Source organism: Balaenoptera ricei, chromosome 6 (assembly GCF_028023285.1).
Source record: "Balaenoptera ricei isolate mBalRic1 chromosome 6, mBalRic1.hap2, whole genome shotgun sequence".
Taxonomy (NCBI): domain Eukaryota; kingdom Metazoa; phylum Chordata; class Mammalia; order Artiodactyla; family Balaenopteridae; genus Balaenoptera; species Balaenoptera ricei.
In genome coordinates, this window is record NC_082644.1 from 21,064,222 (window position 1) to 21,090,689 (window position 26,468).

General features: G+C 39.1%; 1 protein-coding gene across 1 annotated transcript; it reads right to left on the minus strand.

The window, feature by feature from the left end:
- Positions 1-290: 290 nt before the first annotated feature.
- On the minus strand, positions 291-26,468 carry DIRAS2 (DIRAS family GTPase 2). The gene is made up of 2 exons (XM_059926272.1): positions 26,405-26,468; positions 291-1,017 (listed from the first exon to the last, which is right to left on the minus strand). The coding sequence occupies exon 2, from the start codon at positions 979-981 to the stop codon at positions 382-384; it is 600 nt and encodes a 199-aa protein (XP_059782255.1). The 5' UTR covers positions 982-1,017; positions 26,405-26,468; the 3' UTR covers positions 291-381.

A 26,468-nucleotide genomic window follows, 5' to 3' on the forward strand; every position in this document is an offset into this window, starting at 1 on the left:
GGGGTGGTGCCTGCAGCTCTGGGTTAACATGCTCTCACATGCATGCAGATGGTACTTCCCCCTATCGGCACACGGTGCTTCCGAGGGCACAAGCCCTCACGCCTCCTGATGGCGAACGATGCCTCCAGAAATGGCTGGCACCCCACTTGGTTCCCTGCGATGCTGAGCATGTTAGTTTTCATTTTAAGCATTTGTCAGATTCCCTGATTCTGGAGAGGGGGTGGTGTAAAATGCCCTCTGAGGACAACAGCGCACATCTCGGTCAAAATGCAATATTTAACACGTGGGCATCTGACATGCTACCCTGACGACTGTGGGTTTCACGTGGAGGGGGAGGGGAGGAGAGGGAGACACACAATTGCTGCTCCCACGGGAGGGAGTTCACATGATCACGCACTTGCCCTTGAGCTTTTCTTTCCTCTTCTGCTGCTTGCTCTTTTTCCCGTCGATCTGGAGGCTCACGGTCCTGCGCTTCTCCAGGTTGAGCAGCTCCTGGAAGAGCTCCTTCACGTTGTGGTTGAGCTTAGCCGAGGTCTCCATGAAGGCGCACTTCCACTTGCGGGCCAGCGCCTCGGCCTCGCTGCTCTCCACCTCGCGGTTCGGGCTCTCGTCACACTTGTTCCCCACCAGCATGATGGGGATGCTCTCCACATCCCCTTTGATCTCACAGATTTGTTCATAGATGGGTTTGAGCTCCTCCAAGGACTGCCGGCTGGTGATGGAGTAGACCAGAATGAAGGCATGCCCTTTGGAGATGGACAGCCGCTGCATGGCAGGGAACTGGTGGCTGCCCGTGGTGTCCGTGATCTGCAGGGTGCAGATGCTCTTGTCACAGCTGATGACCTGCCGGTAGGTGTCTTCCACAGTGGGGATGTAGCTCTCCCGGAATGTACCTTTCACAAACCGCAAGACCAGAGAGCTCTTGCCAACACCACCTGCGCCGAACACGGCCACCCGGTAATCGTTGCTCTGCTCTGGCATGTTGCTTGAGGGCTCCAACGATCAACTAGGAAGCACCTAGCAAAGGAACCAGATGTTTGAGAGAATTAGTAAAAGAAAAATCTACGAAAAGGTTGCTTTACCCTCTCTTGATAGCTTAAAACAAAATTGAAATGGTACAGTTTGCTTTCACTTTCCCAACACAAGAAAAATTCAAATTTCATTTTATAATTCTGTAATTCTAAATCCAATCATTATAGCTAATCTCCAGTTTTCAATAGGGCTGTTGATCTACTGAATGGATAACTTGAGCCAGTCTATTCCTCCTTATTGGACCATGGTTCTGAGCAGCTTTGCTCTCACATCACCCTGTGCCCAGGGAAAAGATGCCAAGTCAGCCCAAGGGAAGCAGAATCCAGGAAAGGTAATGGGGAGATGGAAATTAACCAAGCCCCAACACACGCGCACACACACACACACACACAATCACAATCACAGCAGATCTTTACTATTTAACCTGAAGTACTGTGAATACTCAATACACTGGTCATAATATGTAATTTTTTAAAAGTACAAGGAGCGGGTTAAAGGCGAGGAGAATGCAATTTTTACTCAGTGTTTCTATTAACTCATGAAATCCTCACCAGCCTGCAGAACTGGTGTCATTATTCCTGTTGTGAAATGAGGAAACACAGAAGGAATAGGGGAATGTAATGTCCCCGACTTCACACAGCCAGTGAGAGGTGAGGCAGGGATGTAAACTGCAGTATCTCTGTCCCACAGGCTGCTGTCCCACAGGTTGCTGGACAGAGAGCTGGCCACAGGGGCCTGGGCACTACTCAGGCCATGGTGTGGACTCTCATTTAGCAGTAGGAGTTGACAGTTAACTAAGAAGCTTGGAGGGTCCTTTTATTAATCAAATTTAAAATGATTATGGGTGCTCTATTTTTAAGAATTATAAGAAGTCAAGTGTTACTAAGATAGTAATATAAACCACTATTAATGATCATTAAAATGGAGTAGAATGGGGTTTCCCTTCATCACAAACATCACCCCTTTCCTGACATATAGATTATCAAACATCTTTCATCCTATTCCTTCTTTGGTAAGAAAGGGCATATGACATGCAAAAAAGTAGAGAATCAAGAAACAGCCAACATTTTTAAAACAAAGTAGGCACGTAATACGGTAATGTGAAGAATGAAACCCATTTTCTCCAGGCAACATTGTGCTGACTTTCACTTTTCTGATCTTAGAGTAACCAAGGGACAGTAATAAAAGGCATTGCTCAAAGTCATTTTCAGAGACCAGTAAAAATTAAATATAATTAGCCATGGAAGGAAATGGGTATGTGCAGCTAATGTCTTCTGGCAAACAGATCAGATCAAAGCCCAGGACTGTGGCATCTCATCTCCTGATTTCTTTCTGAGTTCACCATGTACATCTGCCTCCAAATCTGCTCAATTAAATACTCAGCTGTTCTTGTGCACACTTTGGAATCCCTAACCTTGCAAAAAACTGAAGAAGCATCTATATGTATATACATACATATATACGTATGTATGTATTACTGATTCTCTTTGCTGGACACCTGAAACTAACACGACATTGTAAATTAACTATACTTTGATGTCTTAAATGGTTACAATTTTTTTTAAAAAAAGAACAAACTGAACCCAAAGGAAGAAAAATGAAAGATTAGATTACAGTGGAAAGTAATAAAGAATAGAAAACCAACAGAAAAAATTAATAGAACCAAAATCTGGTTTTTTGAAAATATCAACAAAATTAATTTTTGCACTAGACTGAACAAACAAAACAGTGAGAAGACTCAAATTATTAAAATCAGGAATGAAAGAGGAAACATTACTGATCTTGCAGAAATAAAGACTATAAGGGCATGACCAACTGTAAGCCAACAAGTTAGATTCTTCAGATGAAACAGATGGAAACTACTCAAGCTGACACAAGAAGAAATCAAAAATCTGAATAGAACTATTAATTGGATAGTAATCAAAAAACTATCTAAAAAGAAAATGCCCAGGTCCAGATGGCTTCACTGGTGAATTCCAGCAAACATTTAAAGAAGAATTAATACCAATTCTTTACAGTCTTCCAAAAAACTTAATAGGAGAAAACACTTCTTAATCTTTCTGAATCCAATATTACCCTGATACCAACACCAGACAAAGATGTCATGAGAAAACTACAGACCCGTTTCTCTTATGAATATAGATATAAAAATCAACAAAATACTAGCAAATTGAATCCATCAATATACAGAAAGATTACACATCATAACCAAGTAGAATTTATGCCAGCAATGCAAAGTTGGTTTCATATATATATATATATATATATATATATATATATATATATATGACATGTATATAACATAACACACCATATCAATAAAAGACAAATCCATGATACCTCAGTAGATACAAAAATTTGACAAAATTCAGCACTCCATTATGTTAAAACAAAAACACTTAAACCAACAATAAAAGGGAACTTTCTCAACCAGATAATGGGCATATAATGAAAAATACCAAACTAACACAATACTTAATGGTAAAAGATTGAAGGCTTTCTCCCTAGGATCAGGAAAAAGAGTTTCCACTCTTACAGCTTCTATTCAACATTTTACTGGAGGTTTTAACCAGGAGAATTAGCAAGAAAATGAAATAAAAGCCATCCAGATTGGAAAAGAATGAAACAAAACTGTATTGCAGGTGGCATGACTTTGTAGATAGAATATCCTAGGGACTCCACTAAAAACTATTAGAACTAATAAAATAGTTCAACAAGTTTTCAGAATACAATACCCATTTAAAAATTAATTGTATTTCTACACACTTGCAATGAACAATCTAAAATTAAGAAACTAATTCCATTTACAATATCATGAAAAAGAATAAGATACTTACGAATAACCTTAACAAAGAAGTACAAAATGTATACTCTGAAAGTTACAAAATATTGTTGAAAGAAATTGAAGACCTACATTAGTGGAAAGACACCCATGTGTATGTATCAGAGGACTTAATTTTGTTAAGATAGCAATAGTCCCTGAATCACCTACACATTCAATGCAATCCCTAAGAAAATCCCAACTGACTACTTTACAGAAATTGACAAGCTGATCTCAATATTCACAGGAAAATTCAAGAGACCCAGAATAGTCAAACCAATGTTGACTGAAAAAAAAAAGAACAAAGTTGGAGGACACATACTTCATGATTTCAAACTCACTACAAAGCTACAATAATCAAGACAGTGTGATATTGGCACAGGATAGACAAATATATGAATGAAAAACTTCAGAGTCAAGAAATAAACTCTGACTTTTACAGTCAACTTATTTTTGACAAGGATGTCAAGAAAATTCAATAGAGAAAGAATAGTCTTTTCAACAAATGATGCTAGACAACTGATATTCACATACAAAGGGAATGAAATTGGATCCCTCCCTTATACCATATACAAAAATTAACTCAAAGTGGATCAAAGACCTAAATGTAAGACCAAAAACTATAAAACTCTTAAAAGAAAATATAGGCATAAATTTGTGATCTTTGATTTGGCAATGGTTTCTTAAATGTGATATCAAAAGCATGAACAAGATTAAAAATAGGTAAATTTGATTTCAAGAAAGTAATAGGCAACCCAGAGAAAGGGAGAAATGTTCTACAAATCATATATCTGACAAGTGATTAATTCCAGAACATATAATAAACTCCTGCCATTCAATAACAGCAAGGAAAACCCAAAAAACTAAAAATGAACAAAACACTTGAATAGACATTTCTCTAAAGAAGCTATACCAATGGACAATAAGCACTTGAAAAGATACTCAACATTACTATTACTAATTATTAGGGAAATGCAAATCAAACCACAATGAAATACCACTTCACAGCCACTTGGCAGACTTTAACAAAATCACAAATTAAAAAAAAACAAAAACAGAAAATAACAAATGTTGGCAATGTTGTAGAGAAATTGGAACCCCTGTGCATTGCTGGTTTCAACGTAAAGTGGTATAGCTGCTTTGGAAAACATTCTATCACTTCCTCAAAAGCTTAAACAGAATTACCATAAGACCCAGTGTTTTCCATAATTCTATACCCATGGGAAATGAAAACAGAGCCACACAAAAAATTGTATGTGAATATTCATAGCTACATTATTCATAATAGCCAAAAAGTGGAAAAAACCCAAATGTTAACCAACTAATGAAGGGATAAGTAAAATGTGGTAGATCCATACAATGAAATATTATTCAAGAATAAATAGATATGAAGTACTGATAAGTGCTATAGCATGGATGAGCCTTGAAAATATGATGCTAAATGAAAGAAGCCAGTAACGAAAGACCACACATATTGTATGATTCCATTCATATGAAACATGCAGAATTGCAGGTTTATAGACAGAGAAAGGATATCTGTGATTGCCTAGGGATGGGGTGACACGGGCATTGGGGAGAAATGGGAAGTGACTGGACAGAGTTTCCTTTTGAGTGATGAAATGTTCTAAAACTGACTGTGGTAATGACTGCACGACCCTGTGAATATACTAAAAACTACTAAAGCGTATACTTTAATTGGGTGAATTATATCTCAATAAAGCTGTAGTTTAAAAAAAGACATTGTATAGGGCAGCATTCCACTGCATGTGATGACATTGTCTACTGATTCTGAAACTGATTCGGTGGGAGAAATAACGTGTTAAACGTTAACAGGCTCGGCTTTATTCCTAATAGCCAGATGATGGAAACAACACACATCTTCAGAGTAGAAATGATAAGCAAAGAATGGAATGTTCATACTATAAAAAGCAATAGACTGAATTAATTTATTCATACCATAAGAAAAAGCAACGCGAAGAACAATACAAAGAATAATACATGCAACAACCTGGTTGAATCTGACAGTTGAGATGTGCTAGGCAGCCTGCTGGGTGCTAGAAATGTGCATATTTTCACATGGGTGGTGGTTACAAAGGTGTTAACACTACACTGTTATAAGGTGGTTATACAGATCATTCTGAATGATTTTGTTCTTTTAAAGTTATCATGGAAATAAAATCACAAATTTTTTTAAAAATTTAAAAACTGGGAAATCTAATAGGATTCATTCTCAGACCCCAGTTAAAGGAATACTATTGTTAGAGTTCAAGTATGATAGACCTAGAAAGTAAGGCTTTGATTTTGGAGAGTAGGACGTTGTTCAAAGATAGGGATACTGAATAATATTTCCCAAACTGAGAAGGAACTTCGAGACTGAAAAATGAAGCAGGCAACCCCATAAAGTAGAATTATGAAGTTTACTGAAGTGAACTTACATACGGGTTGGATCAGGCAGACAGCAATCCAGAAGCATTCACAGCTGCACTCCACCCTGCTGAAAGGGGTACAGGGGAATTTAAAGGGGCCAAAGTGAAATATAGAATCTGACTACCAAGTGAGAAGCACGTCTGTACCTGTCAGGAACCGGGATTTTTTTCCTCCCCAGAGGGGGTCTCATGAACATCTGTGGCAGCAAAGGCACTCTTCCAGTTTTCATATCAGATGAAGGCAAGGGTAGAAGTTGATAAGAAATTTATCTGGCTTGGACATACTCTTTGTGAGTTAGGCAAAAGCTCAGTCATGCAGAGAAGAGAAGGGGTAGGATTGCAGAACTAAGATGGAGCTGACAAAATGGAGTCAGTGTGGCTCAGCCGCTCAGAAGTAAAGGAAGACTGGCAAAGTTTCAGTTAGGTGGTGTTGGGGAGTACAAGTCATCCTGCAATGGGTATGAGAGTGACGAGATGAGATGGCTTCAAAGACAAGAAGTGTAGATTTCTCTTTAAGGAAATTTGGAGATTAGGGAAAGGAGAAGGGACAATTGGCAAAGGTTAAGATAAGGGTTAGATGGGTGGGAAAGAGTATCTGTATGGGTCTGCTGATGGATATCTGATGGAGCAAATCTGGAAGAAAGCAGGAGCCACTGGGATTCAGGATGCACACACAGCACGTTGGTCCTCAGGGAGAGAAGGAAGGGTAGGCGATGGCAGAGGAAGCCCCGATTAAACCTTCCCAGACCAACCCTGCTGTTCAGCTTAAAAACTTTAAAAACAAATAAATTTGTTTAAAAATGATATAATGCATGTACTTGGTTAAAAAAAGAATAAACAAAATTGTAAAATACTCTTCTAGCCACATCCAGACCCCCTCCTTCGGCAGCCCTAGTCTCTCTTTCGAGAAATAACCACTGTTAAAAAGAATGGAAACTCAGTTGTTTCCTGGTGTTCACGGTTAAATTTTAAATAATGCATTCATTGCTTGAATAATAGATCTTAATGTCTTGATTTACTGACTTTGGAACATCTCTCTCTATGAAATTAGCACTATTACCTTCCTCCATTGCCTAATTTTGTAGGTATACTGTGTTTTTAAAGTACATGTCAGTATTTATGTTTTCCAGATATAATATTTGCAATTTGTTTCAAAATTTAAATTGTCTTCTGTGGTTCTTCTGCAGGTTGTTTCTAAACCCTATCAATAAACAGCATTAAAAGGACTTTGTAAAGATTTTTCATTGCAGAAGTAGACAGGACTGGACCCACTGAGAGGGAAACGTCATTTTCATTAAACTTTGCTGATTGCATAATTTTCTGTGTCAGCAACACTGGGGTCTTACTTTTTCTAGCTTTTTTGTTTGTTTTTGCTTAAGTAATACAACTTTTGTATTTCAATTTATCATCTTCCTTGGACTCATTTTACACTTTGGTATAAACATTACTGATAAATTCTTTTAGATGATGTTAAAATTTCTGAGCTCATGCCCTCACTTGATTGATAGAATTCTGCAGCCAAACTAAGTTCATATTCTTTTTTCTTCAGATTTTAAAAATTATTTAATATTATCATCCATGGTTACTGACATGAAATCCAAAGCCAGTAGGATACTCTTTCCTTTGTAGCAAAGTTGTATTTTTCCCTTCTCTTTGGCAGGGTTAGGATATTCTCTTTATTCTGGGAGTCATGACATTTCACTAGGATATATCTAGAACTGCTTTTTAACTATGGTGTTTTTTTTGGCGGGGGCAGGGGGGTGAAGTAGATGGTTAAAAACCTAACCCTTTCTGCAGCTTGGGAAATTTTTCTTTTTCTTTTTAAAACTACATCATCCCAATCCCTATATCTTTTTCCTCTTTCTGAAACTTGTATTACAGGATGGACCAAGTATACCTGTTCTTGATTTCTCAAAATCTTTTCCTTATGTTGTCAATAAACTTTCTTGTACTCTGATTTTTTTCTTTTTCAGAGAAGCACTTTGTTATCTCAGGAAAGGTGATATGATGCAGAATTTCAATAAGAATGCTAATTGAGATTTATTGCTGCTGTTCTTATCTGAGATACTTCTGGTTCCATTACTTCATTGTGTTCCTTCTCTTTCATATGGTTGGCTTCACCATATGTCTGTTGGTCTCTTGTAGCCCACTGATTTAAAGAATCATACTGGCTGGGAAAGGCAGCTAGAGTGCATTCTCTTGATGCGCAGATCTGTTCACCAACAGCCTGGCCCCTATATAGGAAGGCTGTCTGGAATGACTTTACATACACCCTTCTACTTTCCTTTTCTTGAACTTGTTTGGACTAAACTGTCTCTACAGTCCCTTACACTTCTAAAAAGCGTATACATAAACAGACAAATGAGGGAAAGTATCAACGAAAGGCAGTAAACTATCCATCCCAAAGTATCATAAAATATAAAAATGTGTGTCTTATAATAAAGATTCAAAATGAGACATTTTAAATACTGAAAATCAGGTTAGAGGTGCAATATTTTGATTTATAAGAAGTATATATTTGGTCATGCAGATGACCAAAATGTATTTCTCATATATATTTAGTCTTTGTCTATGGTTCCTGGCTCACAGCTCCCAAAACTCTTGGAATTTCATGAGTGGTAAGAGCAGTGGGAGCATCTTTTGTTGTAATATTTGGCCTCCGGTCCTTAGCTCCTAAAACCACTTCAGAACCATAAAGGTGTAATATGAGTGTCTTGTTATTCATAACAAGCCCCTTTCCATCACCTGGGTTGAGGTTAATAAGGTGACTTTGGGAAAGTACTTAAAGACTAGGGTTTGGTTGCCAGGATAACTAACCAACTTTCAGCCCCACCTCCTACCTCCTGGGAGGAGAAGGGGAGGAGAGAGCCTGGAGGTTGAATCAGTAGCCAATGGCCAATGATTTAATCAATCATACCTGTGTAATGAAGCCTCCACAAAAACTCAAAAGGACAGGATTAGGGGAGCTTCCAGGTTGGTGAACACATGGAGCCATGGGGAGAATGGTGCACCTAGAGAGGGCATGGAAGCTCCGTGCCCTTTCCCCATACCTTCCCTATACATCTCTTTCATCTGGCTGTTCCTGAGTTGTATCCTTTTATCATAAACCAGTAATCTAGTCAGTAAAATGTTTTCCTGAGTTCTGTGAGCCACTCTAGGAGATTAATCAAACCTAAGGAGGGGCTAGCAGGAACCTCTGATTTACAGCTAGTTGGTAACAACCTGGACTTGGCGATTGGCATCTGAAGCAGGGAGCAGTCTTGTAGGTGAGCCCTCAAACTTTGGAGGCTGATGCTATCTCTGGGTGATAGTGTCAGAATTGAGTCAAATGGAAGGACATCCAGCTGGTGTCTGGAGAATCATTGGATGTGTGGGGAAACCTCCTCCACATTGTAATTGGGTGCAGAATTATCAGAGGCTTATCCTAGGCCCACCTAGGATTGTAGGGAAAATGGACTTTGATTTTCTGAGTCACAAAAGTTGCCTATGCAAGTATCCTTTGGAAGACACATTAAATTCATGTGCATGAGATTAAAAATAAAAAAAGAAGAAGAAAGAAGCAGCAGGTAAAACCTTCTCAGACGGTTTACCTTCTCAGGTAAACCCACCATCTTTATCTGCATTTTACCCTGAATTAAGCCTGCTGCAAAAAACAAATAATTGAAACAACAAGGTGCTACTGTATAGCACAGGGTCTTATATCCAATCTCCTGGGATAAATCATAATGGAAAATAATAGTAAAAAAAAGAATATATGTGTATAACTGAGTCACTTTGTTGTACAGCAGAGATTGGCACAACATTGTAAATCAACTTTATACTTCAATAAAAAAAAAATCAATGACAAATGCAGGAAAAAAAAAAAACAGTTGAAACCAGAGAAAAATCATAGATTACAAGAATTCAGCTGTCAGCCTTTGGAAAAGCTGGACAATTTAGTATACTATCCTGCCAAAAAGTCCCATCAGCAGTCTGAGATCAAGGGCACCTGCATTTCCTGAAGTTTATACAGGCTATAACTGCTCAATTTTTGCCTTGATTTTCCACAATGCTTTCTCCTCAAGTAGATCTGTCTTCATTACAACATTTAAACTTTATTACCTTTAAGCAAATTCCATATTTAAAGTTGGTACTTGAGAGCCTATATTTAAAACTACTACTAATAAAAGGCAAATAGGTCATTTAAGTAAAAATATGGACTATTGCTGATACAACATAAATAAGCATAACTTAAAAAGAAATTAACAATTTTTAACAGAACATACATTCTCTAGGTAAGAGAGTGTACTTTGACATATTTTTAGAATCTTAATTTAATTAAGGATCCATTTCATGTACCTTCTTAGCTGAACATAAAAAATTAGAGATTTATTAGTGGGAAATGCCTGCCTGATCATAAAGAAGAGTTAAATATCCATGGCTCATCCTTCTCCAAAGAAGCAGAATTCTTTTTTCAGGAATCTTCTTTCATAGTGTTATGGAGACACCCACCCTAGCAATATTAGTGCAGGTGCTATTAAAGCAGGTGACACATCTGCACCCAGATAATGGAGCCCCCATCCCATACAGGGGGGGAATCCTTAGGCACTCATCACAAGACTAGTAATATCTGCAACAATGAAATAGAGAAGTTGGAACATTTCTTGGAATGGAAGGGGTAGAATAAATTATTCTTTAAGAGTTTCATTACTGAGAGGCAAATAAGCCCACAGTTTAGGCACATAAATACAGTTCACTGATGTTTGTCTAAATCAATTCCATTTGGGGAAAATATGACAGCCAAGAAGCCCAAACAGCCACATAAAATGCACTTAGTGACATTTTTCAGACTTCCAAGAGCCTGACTATGTTTGGGCCATTTTCTGCTTTATTTCTTTTCTATGTGGGTAAGAGAAGTAAAAAGGTAAACTATGTGGATTAAAAAGAGTATTGTCCTAGTCAAAGGATCAGTTACCAAGTTTGCCCAATGCAGCATGATAACCATGTGGGGAAATAAACGCCAAAAGATGAAGACAACTGGAGGATGGAAACTCTGCCAGCAAGGAGAAGAAAGTGTTCAAAGCCAGGGATGATGGCTTAAGGTGCGGCTGTGTGCAGCCTGGGGCCCTTCCTTCACTGTCAATCTATTGGAACATGATTCTATGTACGTGTACTTGGTTAGGTAGATTTCTAGTTTTAGCCAAATGAAAGTTTACAAAATTGGCAAGTGGATAAAAAAGATTCCCTCACACAATCATGAACTAGTTTGCTACTCATGCTTTTGGCGTTATATCTAAGAATCCATTGTCATCATGAAGACGTACCTCTACATTTTCTTCTAAGAGTTTTATGGTTTTAGTTTGTATATTTAGGCCATTGATCCATTTTGAGTTAATTTTTGAATATGGTGTGAGGGGATCCAACTTCATTCATTTACCTGTGGACATCCAGTGTCCCAGCACTATTTGTTAAAGAGACAATTCTTTCTCTATTGGATGGTCTTGATCCCCTTATCAAAACTCAATTAACTGCAAATGTAAATTAGGCTTATTTCTGGACTCTTAAATTTATTCCATTGGTCTATATGTCTCTTCCTATGCCAGTACCACACAATTTTGTCTACAGTATCTTTATAATAAGTTTTGAAATCTGTAAGTATGAAGCCTGAGCTTTGTTCTTTGTCAATATTGTTTTGGCTATTTGGTGCCCCTTGCAATTTGTTATGAATAGATAAATTGGACTTGATAAAATTAGAAACTTTTGTGCAACAAAGGACAGTGTCAGGAAAGTTAAAAGAGAACCTACACAATGGGAGAAAGTGTATCATATACTTGATAAGAATCTCATATCCAGAATATATAGAGAACACTTACAACTGAATAGTAAAAAGAAAAACCAATTAAAAAATGGATAAAGAACTTGAATAGATATTCTCCAAAGAAAATATACAAATGGCCAATAAGCACATGAAAAGATGCTTAGCATCACTAGTTATCAGGGAAAAGCAGATCAAAACCACAATTAGATATCACCTCACACCCACCAGAATGGCTACTACCAAAAATCAAAACAAAAAATGAACAGAAAATAACAATGTTAGGGAAGATGTGGAGAAATTAGAATCCTTGTGCAATTTGACTAGGAATCTAAACCAGTGCATACACTGTGGGAAAACTTTAACAAAGAATTACCATAGGATCCAGCAATCCTCTTGTGGGTATATACTCAACATAGTTAAAACAGATATATAATTGCTATATAGATATACAACTGAAACAAGTGAAGAGATATTTATATACCCATGCTCCTAGCAGCATTATTCACAACAGCCAAAGCAACCTAAGCGTCCATCAACAGATGAATAAACAAAATATAGTATATACACACAAATGAATATTATTCAGCCTAAAAGGGAAGAAAATTCTGGCACATGCTACAACATGGATGAACCATGAGAACATTATGCTAAGTGAAATAAGCCAGTCACAGAAGAACAAATAACATATGATTCCACTTCCATGAAATACCCCTAGAGTAGTCAAGTTCATAGAGACTGAAAGTAGAATGGTGGTTTACCAGGGGCTGGGGGGAGGGGAGAATGGGGATTAATTGTTTAATGGGTGCAGAGTTTCAGTTTTGCAAGATGAAAAGTTCTGGAGATGGATGGTGGTACGACAATGTGAATGTACTTAATGCCCCTGAATCATACAATTGAAATGGTAGATTTTATGTTATGTATATTTTACTACATTAAAAATACATGACCGTAAGTAAAATATTTTTAGCAAAAACAAAACTATGAATTAAAAACCACGCTCTTAGCAGCACTGGCAGAGCAGACAGCCCTTCTCCTGTGTCATCCACATTACACAGTAATAGCAATAAGGATCTAATCCAATCCGACCAGGCTAAAAGAGTCTAATTTCTTGAGAAGACCAATTAAATTTTACACCTACTTCCAGGCCCTAATTTTATACTGTATCAATGGTACTGTGACACATCACTCTTAGCCACTGCGTTTAAAACTAAGCCCACAGGACTGAATTGTCCAGTATTGTAGCCACTTGAAACTCAGCTAGACTGAATTGAGATGCCCACACTGGATTTTGAACACTTAGTATAAAAAAGAATGTTAAATATCTCATTCATAAGTTTGATATTGATTACAAGTTAAAATGATATTTCATATACATTGGGTAAAATAAAACATATGATTTAAATTAACTTCAGTTGTGTATTTTTTTAGATGTGATTACTACAAAATACACAATTACATATGTGGCTCACATTGTTTATCTATTGGGTTGCACCACTGTAGAACAAATCTCTATACTTTTTTAGCAAAGTTTAACACATTATACTTAATCCAGTATGTTACAAAATTTAACTAAACTTGATTTTTTCAAATGCTTAGAATCTTCTTCTTATTAACATTGAAAGGCAAAATGCCACAAGTCATTGGAAAAATAGTTATTTTTCTGCCATAATAAAATATATAAAATAATACACCAAAATGCATGATGACAAACTAAAGTGCATGCCTTTCTCAGAGTCCTGTATGAAGATAATTAGAAAACAATGCTGAAGGTGTAAAGAACCAATATTAGAAGTTTCACAGGGGAGATATTTACTAAACAGAGCAAAGCAGAAATATTTCAAACACACTTCAGCACATCTATTATTTGTTGGAATGATTCTCTTTCAATAATAAGATACTTATTCTTCTCTCGGTATTTATTTATTTGTTTTTTTCTCTCTTGGTATTTACTTATTTGTGTTTTCTCTCTCCCTCTCCCTCCAGTATCAGTGCCATTAAGGCAGGGACCCCATGGAATTCACCCACCAGCACATTATTTTATCCAACCCAATGCCGGACACATCAGAAACACTTTAGCGCATGTTGATTATCTGCTGTTGAAATACATTTTTGTGAGCTGACCAAGGAAAATTGTACCAGAAAAGATCAATGAACTCTTTAAAGTAACAAAATCAAGTTTTGAAAAATCTGCGTAAGAGTAACCGCTCATAGGCTGGCAATGTCAAGTGAAATAAAAAATTACACGAGGATCTGTGGTGACATTATATAGACAGAACCAGAGGTGAATGAATTTATTGCACTGTTCATCAGTCAGTTCTTGCAGCAAAGAAGCTGAAGCCAAAAGTAGGCAGGAGCTTCTGGATATCATGCATTTGGATATTTTATTTTATTTTATTTTTTATTTATTTATTTTTAAAAATTATTTATTTATTTATTTATTTATTTATTTATTTATTTATTTATTTATTTTTATTTTTGGCTGTGTTGGGTTTTCGTTTCTGTGCGAGGGCTTTCTCTAGTTGCGGCAAGCGGGGGCCACTCTTCATCGCGGTGCGCAGGCCTCTCACTATTGCGGCCTCTCTTGTTGCGGAGCACAGGCTCCAGACGCACAGGCTCAGTAATTGTGGCTCACGGCCCCAGTTGCTCCGCGGCATGTGGGATCTTCCCAGACCAGGGCTCAAACCCGTGTCCCCTGCATTGGCAGGCAGATTCTCAACCACTGCGCCACCAGGGAAGCCCTGGATATTTTATTTTTTAATATATAGAAATAAGACCTTTACGATGTAGTAGATTCCTTATAATACTTTATAAGAAGATAAGGAACCACCATGAAAATATTTTCTACTACATGATGGTTCACTAGTCATCTTGCCGCAAAGAAAATATAAGTGTTGCAGAACTAAAAGGCAAGTCATGTGTTTTTCTATTATACAAAAAGCAATTGTTCTACATTCATAACCATTTTCTGGGTGGCAGGTGGCTGTTAGCAGTATGCCACACAGCAGGTATTTTCCAAAAATAAGCACCCTTCTCCATCCCTGTAATAGAAAGATGACATTTTAAAACATGAGGGAGGGATCAGTACCTGCTTTGGAAAAACAACTGTCCTATGGAGAGAGCATTTTGAAAGTAGATGTAATGGTGGAGGCATTTTTATACATGATTTTACCAAAAACAATGCAAATGTTTCCCTTAAAAGCTCTCTTATCTGCACAATTAAAAACTTGAAAATCATTATTTTATCATCTTAAAAGTCTTTCAAATGAAGGGTTTCCATGGGTGTGAGTGCATTTGATCAAAACACATCAATGCAGTATCTTTCAGTTACATTTTGAGGAGGCACAGTGGACATCAGAGGTGGCCAGAAGCCAGAGAAGGCCTCCCTGGCCAGCTGCTGTTGGAGCAAAGATTTGAGAGCAGTGATGGTGTGAATTCTGAATACATGGGAGAGGAACTTCCCTGGCAGAAAGAACAGCAGGTATAAGCAAAGATGCTAGCATGACATGTTCTAGGAACAGGGAGGATTCTAGAATGGAGGGAGGGAGGAAGGTAGATGAGGCCAGCAAGGTAATGGCAGGGGATGGGGGGTGGTGTAGAGGCAGCTTTTACTGTGAGAAGGACAGGAGGCCATGGAGGGTTTTGAGCAGAGAAGTGATAGGTCTGACTCACGCTGTGCCAAGACCTCCTTGAGGACTCTGAGGGGCAGGAGACAGTCAGGAGGTCCAGCTGGGGCAAGGGTGGTGGCAGGGGAGGTGGGTCAGTGTCATCACTCCTAATTAACAAGCCAGTAAGACCACCTCACACCTCCATCCTTGCTACCTACCCCCACCCCCCGCTATGATCACCCTCTCATCAGTGTCATCGGGTTTCACATCTTTAGATGTCATCCACATGCCAACAATGTCCAACTAACTGCATACCCACAGGCCAGGCTTCTTTCTTAAACTGCAGAGTCATAAGTCTCTCTCCCTCCTGAACATCTCTACTCTGATGCCTTGGGGACATCCCAAATATAATATGTGCAAAACTGAAACCCCTATATCACCCTAAACTGCTTACAATTTTCTTCATCTCAATCAGTACCCACATTCTCTCTCCAGCTGTCCAGGCCAAAACCCTTGGAGCCCTCCTGAACCCCTCTTGTTCTCTTGTACGTCATGTCCATCCCATCAGCAAAGTGTGTCAGCAGTATCTTCAAAACATGCCCAGACTTAGCCACAAATCATCTTCCCCACTGCCCTCACACTCTCGAAGCAACCGTCACCTCTTACTTGGATCACTGCCGCAGCCTCCTAAGTGGTCACTGCTTCAGGCCTTGAGCCACTCCAATCAGCTCCCCACCCAGACACCAGATTACATCGTTCCTGTGCTTAAAACCCACTGGCTGCCCTGTCTCCCTGAGAGTAACAGGTGAAGGGCTCTGCCCCGACCCGTACTCTCACTTCCTACTATTTTGCCCCCCCAGCTCACTTCATTCCAGCCACATTTGTCTCCTTGTTGCTACTTGGACATGCCTGCCATGCTCCTGCCTCAGGGCCTTTGCACTGGCTGTTCCCTCTACCTGGAGCACTCTTCCCCCATCACCTCCCACACACCTATGTTCACATGTCACTTTCTCAGAATTTTCCTGACCACCTCATCTGAATTTACAGTTCTAGCCTCAACCCTGGCAGTCTTTAGCCTCTTCCTGCTTTATTTTTTTCCATAGCACATATCCCTTTCTGACACGCTTTGCAATTTGCCTTTTTAAAACTATGTTTATTTCCACTACATTATACGCTCCATGAGGGGTTTTATCTGTTTCATTCACTGCTGTCTCCCTAGTGCTTGAACACTGCCTGTCCCATAAAAAGTGCACAATAAGAATCCGTTCAGTGTGTGAATGAATCTGCACTTTACTTCTAATGAACAAACTGGGAAGGCCAGGCCAAGCAATGCGCCTCAGGCGAGAACAACGTGAGCAGAGACCTTGGGCTTCATCTCTACCTGGCATGCACCTGCGGTAGTTACCCCTGCTTTGGTGGTGGGCTGGACGGAATCTCAGACGTGGCTTCCAGGCTACAATGACAGAGGACTAGTGTGGACCATACCACTAAGTCAATGGCAGGGCAGTTCTGCCACTGGAGAGGTCTCGTCCACGGCCCTCTGCTACAGGAGTGTATTAACAAAGCCAGGCCAAGACCATGTGAGGGCCCTGTGGAGACAGAGCCCTCCAAACACTCGAAGGAGGGTGGCATGAACATCACTGTCAGCAAGAGGAAAGTGATATGACGTGAGGCTAGTAGAAGGGAGGCATGGCCAAGATCATATGGGCTTTCAGAGGGCAACCCACAGCCGTTGAAGGGGTCTGGCTTTACCGTATAAAGAGGACAAGAAGTCTATTATAATAAATTGGGCCCATTGGGATTGACATACACACACTACTATACATTAAATAGATAATTAATAAGAACCTGCTGTATAGTACAGGGAACTCTACTCAGTACTCTGTAATGGCCTATATAGGAAAAGAATCTAAAAAAAAAAAAAAAAGTGGATATATATATATCTGTATAACTGATTCACTTTGCTGTACATCTGAAACTAACACAACATTGTAAATCAACTATACTCCAATAATTTTTTTTAAGTGGATGAATAAAATAAAATAAAAAGGGCCCAAAACAGACAGTTTAAACTAGAGTGATAGCAGGAAAGACAGAAAACAGTTAAAGTGACATCAACAGCAATGAGTGATGGCTGGCGGAGGAAAGAGTTAAGACGTGGAGTAAGAGAGAATAAGGTGTCAAGGAAAACTCCTAAGGTTTCCAATTGGTGGAACTGGAGAGATGGGATAAGATCAAAGGCCAGGATTTAGGGGAAGATCATGAGCTTGATTTTCAGCAGACAGAGCACCAAGTGCCTTTGGGACAGTCGAGGGCTCACATCAAGTGGGCAAGTGGAAATGCATTCAGGGCAGCTGTAGCATCGGGGGCTGGAATGCGCAGGTGGGAGTCATCTGTGCTGAGGTAGGGATTGAAGCCAAGTCTATAGATCAGATGGCTTGTAAGAACAGAAAAAAAAAACAACAGGACTTAGAGACAGCCTCAGGAGACTCCAAACTGTACTGTTTGAAAAGGCAGTGGATCTGCAAAGAATTAAGAGAAGGACTGAACAAATAGTAGAAACAAAAGCAGCTGCATTGAAGGGCATTTTGTGGAAGCCAGTGAAAGGGAGGACTTCAAAAAAGAAGAGGGCTTGACTATGTAAACTGGTAGGAAGACATAAAGTACAGTGAGAACTCAAAAGCACCTGCTGGTTGAGAAGCAATGAAGGTCACTGGTGACACTAGCAAGAGATGCTCCAAAAGCACCCTGGGCAGAAGCTAGATTGCCATAGGTTGAGGAGTGATCATGAGATGCAGACATTGATACAGGCAGCTTAGAAATATTTCCTGAGACTGGTTGTGAATTGGTGGCTGAGGGGTACCCAGTTTTGATTAAATATAGAGACATGAACATGTTTAAATGTTAATGGGATGGTAACTGAATATATTAGCAAGATAAAGTGTAAGTTCTGGGAGAGGCTCAAGGAGAAGTTGAGCAAGGATGCTGCAGAATCAGATTGCTGTGGTCAGAGAGAAGATTCTCTCTGGAAGTGCGAGAGCCTCCAGCACTGATGAGATCCCCTGTGACTGTGGGTGTGGAGCTTAAGAGAGGTGGAGGGAAAATACTGAAGTCACTTGGATGACATTTGAACATAAGGTGAGTGAGAAGACTAAACCAGAGGGCAATGCCCTTGGTGAGTGTAGAATATCCAGGAGTTCCGAAGCTGATGGAATGAGAAAAGGCAAGGGCATACAGTCAGGAATAGGGAACCATTAATCAGTGAATACATATTTGTGTCTGTTCTCTGGTTACTAGGCAGGTCAGCAAAATTCGCTGTAAAAGGCTATAGCTCCTGATGTGTCTAGAATCCAATGACAGACAACATCAGACAGGCCGTAGTACCACCAGCCCTTGGCAGGCTTCAAGGCCAGGACCCCTGGAGTCATTACATAGATAAATAGCTCAAGACCAGAATGACAAAATTATCAAGCAGGGATATTCTTGCATACTCAAAACTGTGAGCTCAGTTAGAGTCAGGACTGCCTGAGGGGAGATGAGCTCAGTCAAAGACCAGAGGAAAACAGTGCTGGTGAAGGAGGGAACATGGATTTAACCAGATACAAAATAGGGAGTCCTGTAGGTCTGGCTTAAAGACAAAAATGTAAAGAAAAAAGTCAATATTTTTAGATGAATTGAAGAGTGTACATACTAGGTAAATTAGGAAAAGCTAAAACTAAAGGCCAGAATTCCATCCAGAAGCAACGTGCAACTATGAGACAATGGGCTTCATGCCAGGTTGTAAAGGAGAATAAATCTGAGATGGTGAGAGAGAGGAACCATTAAGATGCTGGTAATATAGCAACCACCAACACAGCCCAGGAGTCCTGACCATCTAGCCAGTGTTGAGAGGTCCCAGACAAGCTTGATCTTTAAAACGTCTCTGATTTGGGTATCAGCAGCCCCATTTCACAGATAAGGGAAGTGAGAACTTAGGTGGTTAAACTAACAGTGCACTGATGCACAGCTAGTAAGTGGCAGAACCTGCATTTCAACCCAGGTTTAGCAAACCCAATAAGACATTCAGGCCAATCCAAATTAGAAACAACTGAACAAGGAGCTCTGGATTATGAAATGTTGGAGGAAGTTTTTTTACACTAACATGTAATATTGCCAAGCAATTTTCAGAACATCTCGTATTTCTTTTAAAAAATGTAACAATGATGTTAGGCAGCGAATAATGGATGACTGTGATGTTTTCTGATTCATCAAAAAGGTTAGAGATGCCTTATAAAAGGTCCACATCAAAAGCTGAACTCTGAGGAACGATACCAGGTGGTTAATATAACACCTGCTTGTAGGAAAACATGGGTTATACTTACGCCATGGATATTTGAATCAGTATTTTAATGTAGTCCCAATGCCGGGGCAAAAATGTCCTGATAAGGCTGACCAATGGAGGGCCAGGCCACATGAGACTGTAGTCAGAGTAGGAACTCTGATTTTGCTGGTCTTCACAGGTCTTAGGAAAAGGCAATGAGATGATACAAAAATGTTTATGACTCACATGCCTTTCAATGCTGAGTTAAAGACTCACAGTTCCTAATTAGTACAAGCCCTGCAATTAAGGTTTGGGTCACACTGGCCATCTCAAGGTTGTAGACCAAGATCCCTGTGCCCCAAACCTGGCTTGTGTTTCCATAATGGAAACAGAACAGCTTCAATGGAACCTGGAATTGTCCTAAAGGACAGAGCTGGGTAATCGCATGAGAGAAAATTCTCAGAATGTCCATGTAATGATGAAAATAGTATAAAACAATTATCAGTGTAAAAAAAAAAAAGCCAATATGTCATGTTTGGAAATGACGTTTTATATATATATATATATATATATATATATGTATATATATATATATATATATGTCATATCCATTTCCAATGCATTAACTTGATCAGGCTCGTTTTTTCACATTAACTCACAGAGGCATGTTATGCAACATGATCTCTGTTTCAATCGCCAGAAATAGTCAAGAGCCCAAATCAAATGGGACAGGAGGGTTTGTACTGAAACATTTAGTATGTGTTATGAGTTTAGTGGTATCAGGTGTTAACAAAATGGTATCCAGGCAAAGAGGGATAGATATCAACTGACAGCTCATTAGTGACAGAAACACGCACACACAAAGGCGAGTGTAGTATCCAGTGTTCATGCAAATCCATATTAGTACATACGGAGCCATATTGTGCTTTTTACCAGCTGCATAGAACTCCGGAGATGGTCCATCATTTATCAACCAGTTTCTCACTGACTGCTTTTTTTGCTCAACAAACATATAATTATCTCATCACATTTTTGAGTCTACATGTAGACTAACCTCCTATAAATGGAACTACTGGATCAAAGTGTACGTGCATTTTAAATTTGGTAGAGATTGCCAGTTGCTCTCCAAAATTACCACCGATTTGCCCCTAATGGTGTGTGACAGTGCTAGTTCCTCGCACCTGGCATAGCCCAGTGGGGATGTATTATCAATTCTTGGATCCTCCCCAATGTAACAAGAAGGCGCTTTCTCATGACTGTTTAAACTGTATTTATTTAATTTGTGTGAGACTGAGCATTTCTTCATATGTTAAAAGTAATTTGTATCTTTGAGACCTGCATGATCCTGTGCTCTGCTCAGTTTCCTATTAGTTTGCAACGATCGTATCTGTCCTGTTTCAAGGCGGTCATTCTCAAGCTGTGCTCAGCAGACCAGCACTGTCCCCCACACCTGGGACCACGCTCCAACTGCCATAGCGCCACTGAATCAGAGTCTCTTGGGTTGAACCCAGCAATCTCAGGTTTAACCATCCCATCAGGTGATTTGAATGTTCAAAATCTGAGACCTACTGTATTAAGGAAATTAGACCTCATCTTAAATAAGTTGAAAATGTTTATTCCCAGCTGCCATTTGTCCTTCAATATTGTTTCTTTTTCCTGGACAGAAATTTGAAATTTCTGTGAAGCCAAATTTAACAAGCTTTTCCTCTTTAGAATCCCAGTTTGGCATCATCCTTAGAAAATTCTTCCCTACTCTGAGATCATTAAACATTCTCTATATCTACATTTTCATTCTTTATGTTTAAATAGTTGCTCCAACAATCTGATTTATTTCTGCATCTTGAAATTGATGGTATATTTAGAGGAATTTAAATTAACATTTAAAAGAAGGGCAGAACAAAGAAGAGGTGCCCAGAGTGCCATCTGTAAATCTACTTGGAATAATCAAAAATATATAAACATGTGGTTGTCACGATATCCTGGAAAATTTAGATTCTTTTCAAAATCTAGGTCACTCAGTCATTTCTATCATTCAACATTTCCAGGCTCTTTTTTCCTTGCATAGAGCTTACACAGACCCTACACAGATGTACACTTACATACACCTTACAAAAACAGTAAGGTCAGTTTTACATTTTGCGATGCCCTCCCACTACTCTGTAGTCAAGAACCCAATGAAGCCCAAAGGGGCCTCAAAAGAGAAGCACAATTCTTCTTTAAGTGTAGGGGACTATTCCACAAACACTTTTCTTTAAATCTCAGGGGTCTATTTCAAGAAGGCAATGATATAACCCACTGCTCTTATGGGTGAATATGTAAGTGGCGGGGGGAGGGGGGTGGCAGCTGGGTGGTGGGGTTGGGGAGATGAGTTCAAGTTTATACCAAAAGGAAAATGCCTTTGAGCTGGATTTTTAATGTAACAGAGACCTGAGAGAACTCCTGACTTTGCTCTGGATGCAGAGTCCTGGATACTGATCATTTTTCCTCTTTGCTCAGCATCATCTGAAGATAAACTCCAAATTCAGAAGTCACAGAGGTGCTCCAATAAAACACCTCTGAATGTAAAGAGGACATAAGTTACCCCTGCAAAGCCTTCTCTGTCTAAATGCTGATGACTATCTGGACTCTTCTGGAGTCCAGCTTCGGAAGTTAAGGGGTGTTGGGGGAAGAGGGATGAAGGAGAGAGAAAGACACACAGAGAGACAAACAGAGACACACAGAGAAAGACACAAATTACTATAGGGAGGCCTAATGGAGTGTTCCTCTGTTCTCTTATTTCCTCAGAAAAACATCACTTTCCAGACATTAATTAGTTTTAGAAAAACGGTGCATAAACTCCTTTCATACAAAAAAAAGCTCTCTTTAAATGTCCTGTCATGATTGCCGGGGCAGAAAGCCATGCGATGGAAATGGTACCCAGCACTCATTGATCACACAAGCTATCCAGAGACTGGGTGAAGAAACTGACATCTTTTCATTAAGGTATTCATTTCTGTGTTTCAGGAAGTCAGTACTCATGGATCAGTCAATTATAAAGCATTACATTTCACCAAATTTTATTTAATGGTGTTGAAATAGATATGAACAAAGATATGCATGCTAGTGAAGGATAATATTAAAAGATCTAAATACTAGCTCACTAGTTATCTATTGATTTTACAATGGGTTTGCTGCTACTTGCCCAATAAAGTAATTTAAATATGAAAATTGAATGATCTCCAATGAGGCATGGGGCCTCAGGGACTGGACCAAAGCAAACTTGGTGCAAAATGGCAATGCCCACCACTAAGTCTGCTCCCTTTTTTTCTGCTACAGTAGATCTCTAGGTCGCCTGCAGGTTGAATGCACATCTACTGGTTATTTTTCATAAAACCAGGGGAAGTATTTGACCCAATCCTCTTGTTTTACCGATAAAGTAGTAAAAATAGGTTCAAGACTGCACAACTACTTAATCGCAGGGCAGGGTAGGACACAGGTCTTATAGCAATTTGAGATCATTTATATATTTATTTTTGATAGTGTGTAACCAGTTTAATTTAATATTTCAGCTTTTAAATTGCTTTGTCAAAAGGTTAACGTTCTATAGTTGTGCTGGCCAATATAACAGTCTCTAGCTACATGGGCTATTGACCTCTGGAAACATGGCTAATCTGAATTGAGATGCTCTGTAAGACAACATAAAAAAATATAAAATATTAGTATTTTGTATTGACTACATCTTGAAATGGTCATTTTTTTAATATACTGGGTTAAGGAAAATATATTATTAAAATTAATTTCACCTGTTTATATTTACTTTTCTATTGTGACTACTAAGACATGTTAAATTATGCATGTGGCTCAAACACTTTATTTCTATTGGACGGTACTGATTTATGGGAAAACACTTAACTGCACTAAGGAGAGAGCTACAGCAATCTTCCTTTCCTGAATTTGCTAGTGACAAGAGCAAAGGAGGAGAGGATGAGACGGCATTTGTTCCGAGTACTTTAAAAAGCACTTACCTGGTCAAGGAAGCCAGACTTGCAAGCCACATAATAAAAATAAAAACTAAAACATAATTTGAAATCAAATAATTTTTACGTTAATCCTTAAATGTGCATGCATGCGTCAATTTTACTTGTGAAAGAACATTAGCAATTGTGACAACATGACAATCACCACCTCCCCTTTTAAGAGCAGCTATTTTCCTAGAAAAATCAGATCCAAAACCAGTGTCCTAGAAATCAGTTCTGCCTTTAAAAAGACATCTGTCCATTATAAACATCCATACCAAGTAGATAAATAAATGATTGATAGCTGGATGATAAACAGATGATAGACAAGACAGATGATGGACTCGATTCACCATATAAGCGGGCATGGGGCACCATGGTCATCTGAACTGAATGTTACAGGTCAGCATTGAGCCCATTTTAACTTAAAACAGCTGGCAGGCAACCTCCTCACCCAGACAGTCAAATGTTCCTCTTAGTAACAAAGAAATTCTCTACTGCAAAAATTGACTGCCTTTATCTTGGGGGAAAATAATGATTTCGTCTAAATTAATGTTATTTTGCAATATACTAATATGTATCAACTATGGCCACAAAATTAGAAAAATGAACATATGTGTTTATTATCACAGCTACACTCTCTTTTTGATAAAAAGAACCCTGTTATTTTTCAAAGGTTTTAATTTTTCAATAAGATATGCAGGTATTAGATTAGAGACAGTATTTACTCCTGAAATAATATGTTTCTAATAAAATCAGGTATGTTTTCTAGGAGATGCACAGCATGAAATGAATAAAGTCTTCTCTGTTCTTCTCATGGTGAGATGGCACTGCTGACTGCTGAGAATGCTAGCTTGCTAGACACAAGCTGAAAAGGGATTTCCACAACTTGGAATTCAATTCAGGTGTTTTCTGAGTCTCTTCTTTGGAACAACTCTATTAAAGCTGTAACAAGAAAAGATTCTGGAGGTTTCTGCAATAACCGTGCACATATATTTGCCATCTTGCAGAGATAACTGAGCAGCAATTCTGTGCGATGGTGGAGACAATCACCTCTCTCTCCCCTTCCGTCCTGTGTTCACCAGGCACCATGGTCCCTATTACCAAATTAAATGCCATGTGTTAAATGGGATGAAAATGCTTCCCTGCTTTGTGTCTTCTGTTTCTATAAAATGAACTATGGATTTTCCTTTACCTCAGCCCATAGGATCTCCTGCATTTCCAGAGATAGAATTCTTGACAATTTGCAATTTCAGGCAACAACCAAAAAAACAGTATTCCCCCACAAATTTGTTAAATTTATTCTGATTTTATCCTCTTTTCTCTCCCTCCCACTCCACCTCTTCGAATCCAAATGCCACTGGAAAAGAAGCGCATTTGGACTGATTTGGAATGTAAAATGCTCCAGCCTTTTACTGTTATCTAGAAAATCTTCCTTAAAAAGAATATATATTTTTGTAAGTTTTTAGTTCAAAGCAAAAGAGGTCCCCTATGCTAAGACTGGCTTCTCACACGGAAGGGGGTCATTCAAAAAACAACGTGGGCAAATATGTAGAATAAATTCCTAAGGAAGGCAAGCTGTGTCACTGCACAGTGGGAAGAAACAATTCCACCACAACGGTGTATTTCACCATTCAATGAATGTAACATGATTCATAGAGCTTCTAGCTTTAAAAGTCTCCCAAACCCCCATAGAACGTGAATAGGAGTTTTAAAGGAGAAAAACAGCATTTTTCAGGATGGAAGACTCAGGCAGGTTCCCACATGGCGAGAAGCCAGCAATGCTTTGCAGGAGACCCTGGGAGCTGTCAGCAGTCATTGTCATCTTAATGGGAACCACAATCTTACAACTAAAGATGGGATGCAACGCCTTTCCCATCTTCTGTTCTTACAACAACGAAACAGGAAAAAACACTTGTAACGTCATGAAACACATTCTTTAAAAGGAGAATTAAAATATTTAGCCAAGTCTCAGCCAAGCCCGCGAAGGGCTCCGGTCTAGTAGGAAAACACGCTGAAACAAAACAGCAGCCCCTAACGTGCCTCGCATTTCACTCACTTTGGACCACATCTTTTCAGGACTTTCGTAAATCCATTAAATCAACTTCTACATTAATAGAAACACCTGCACCGTAGAATTTTCTAAAACACGAACTCCTGCTTTGGAAGGAATCCCAAATAATGTGTAAGATGCAGATTTTTTTTTTTTAAGGACATGTTTTAGAAAAGTGTACCAGCATGCTCACCCGCCCTGACAAGGATACAGAAATGCAGCTTTTTCCCCCCTCGCCAACTCCAATCTTTATATTGCTGACTCGCCCTCCCAGATAGCGTCCCTTCTCAGGGGCTGGCAAACAAGGATGCGAAAGCCGTCGGTGCCCCAGTGAAGAAGCAGCGAAGCCACAGCAAAGGAAGAGAAATCGGTTACCTGAGGATGAACGCAACTCTGCTCAGAGCTTCTTCCGAGCTCGCCTCGCATAGGACAGGGCAGC

Bases quoted from the DNA above. Each gene is read 5' to 3' on its own strand.
- DIRAS2 (XM_059926272.1), bottom strand. From the start codon at position 981: ATGCCAGAGCAGAGCAACGATTACCGGGTGGCCGTGTTCGGCGCAGGT.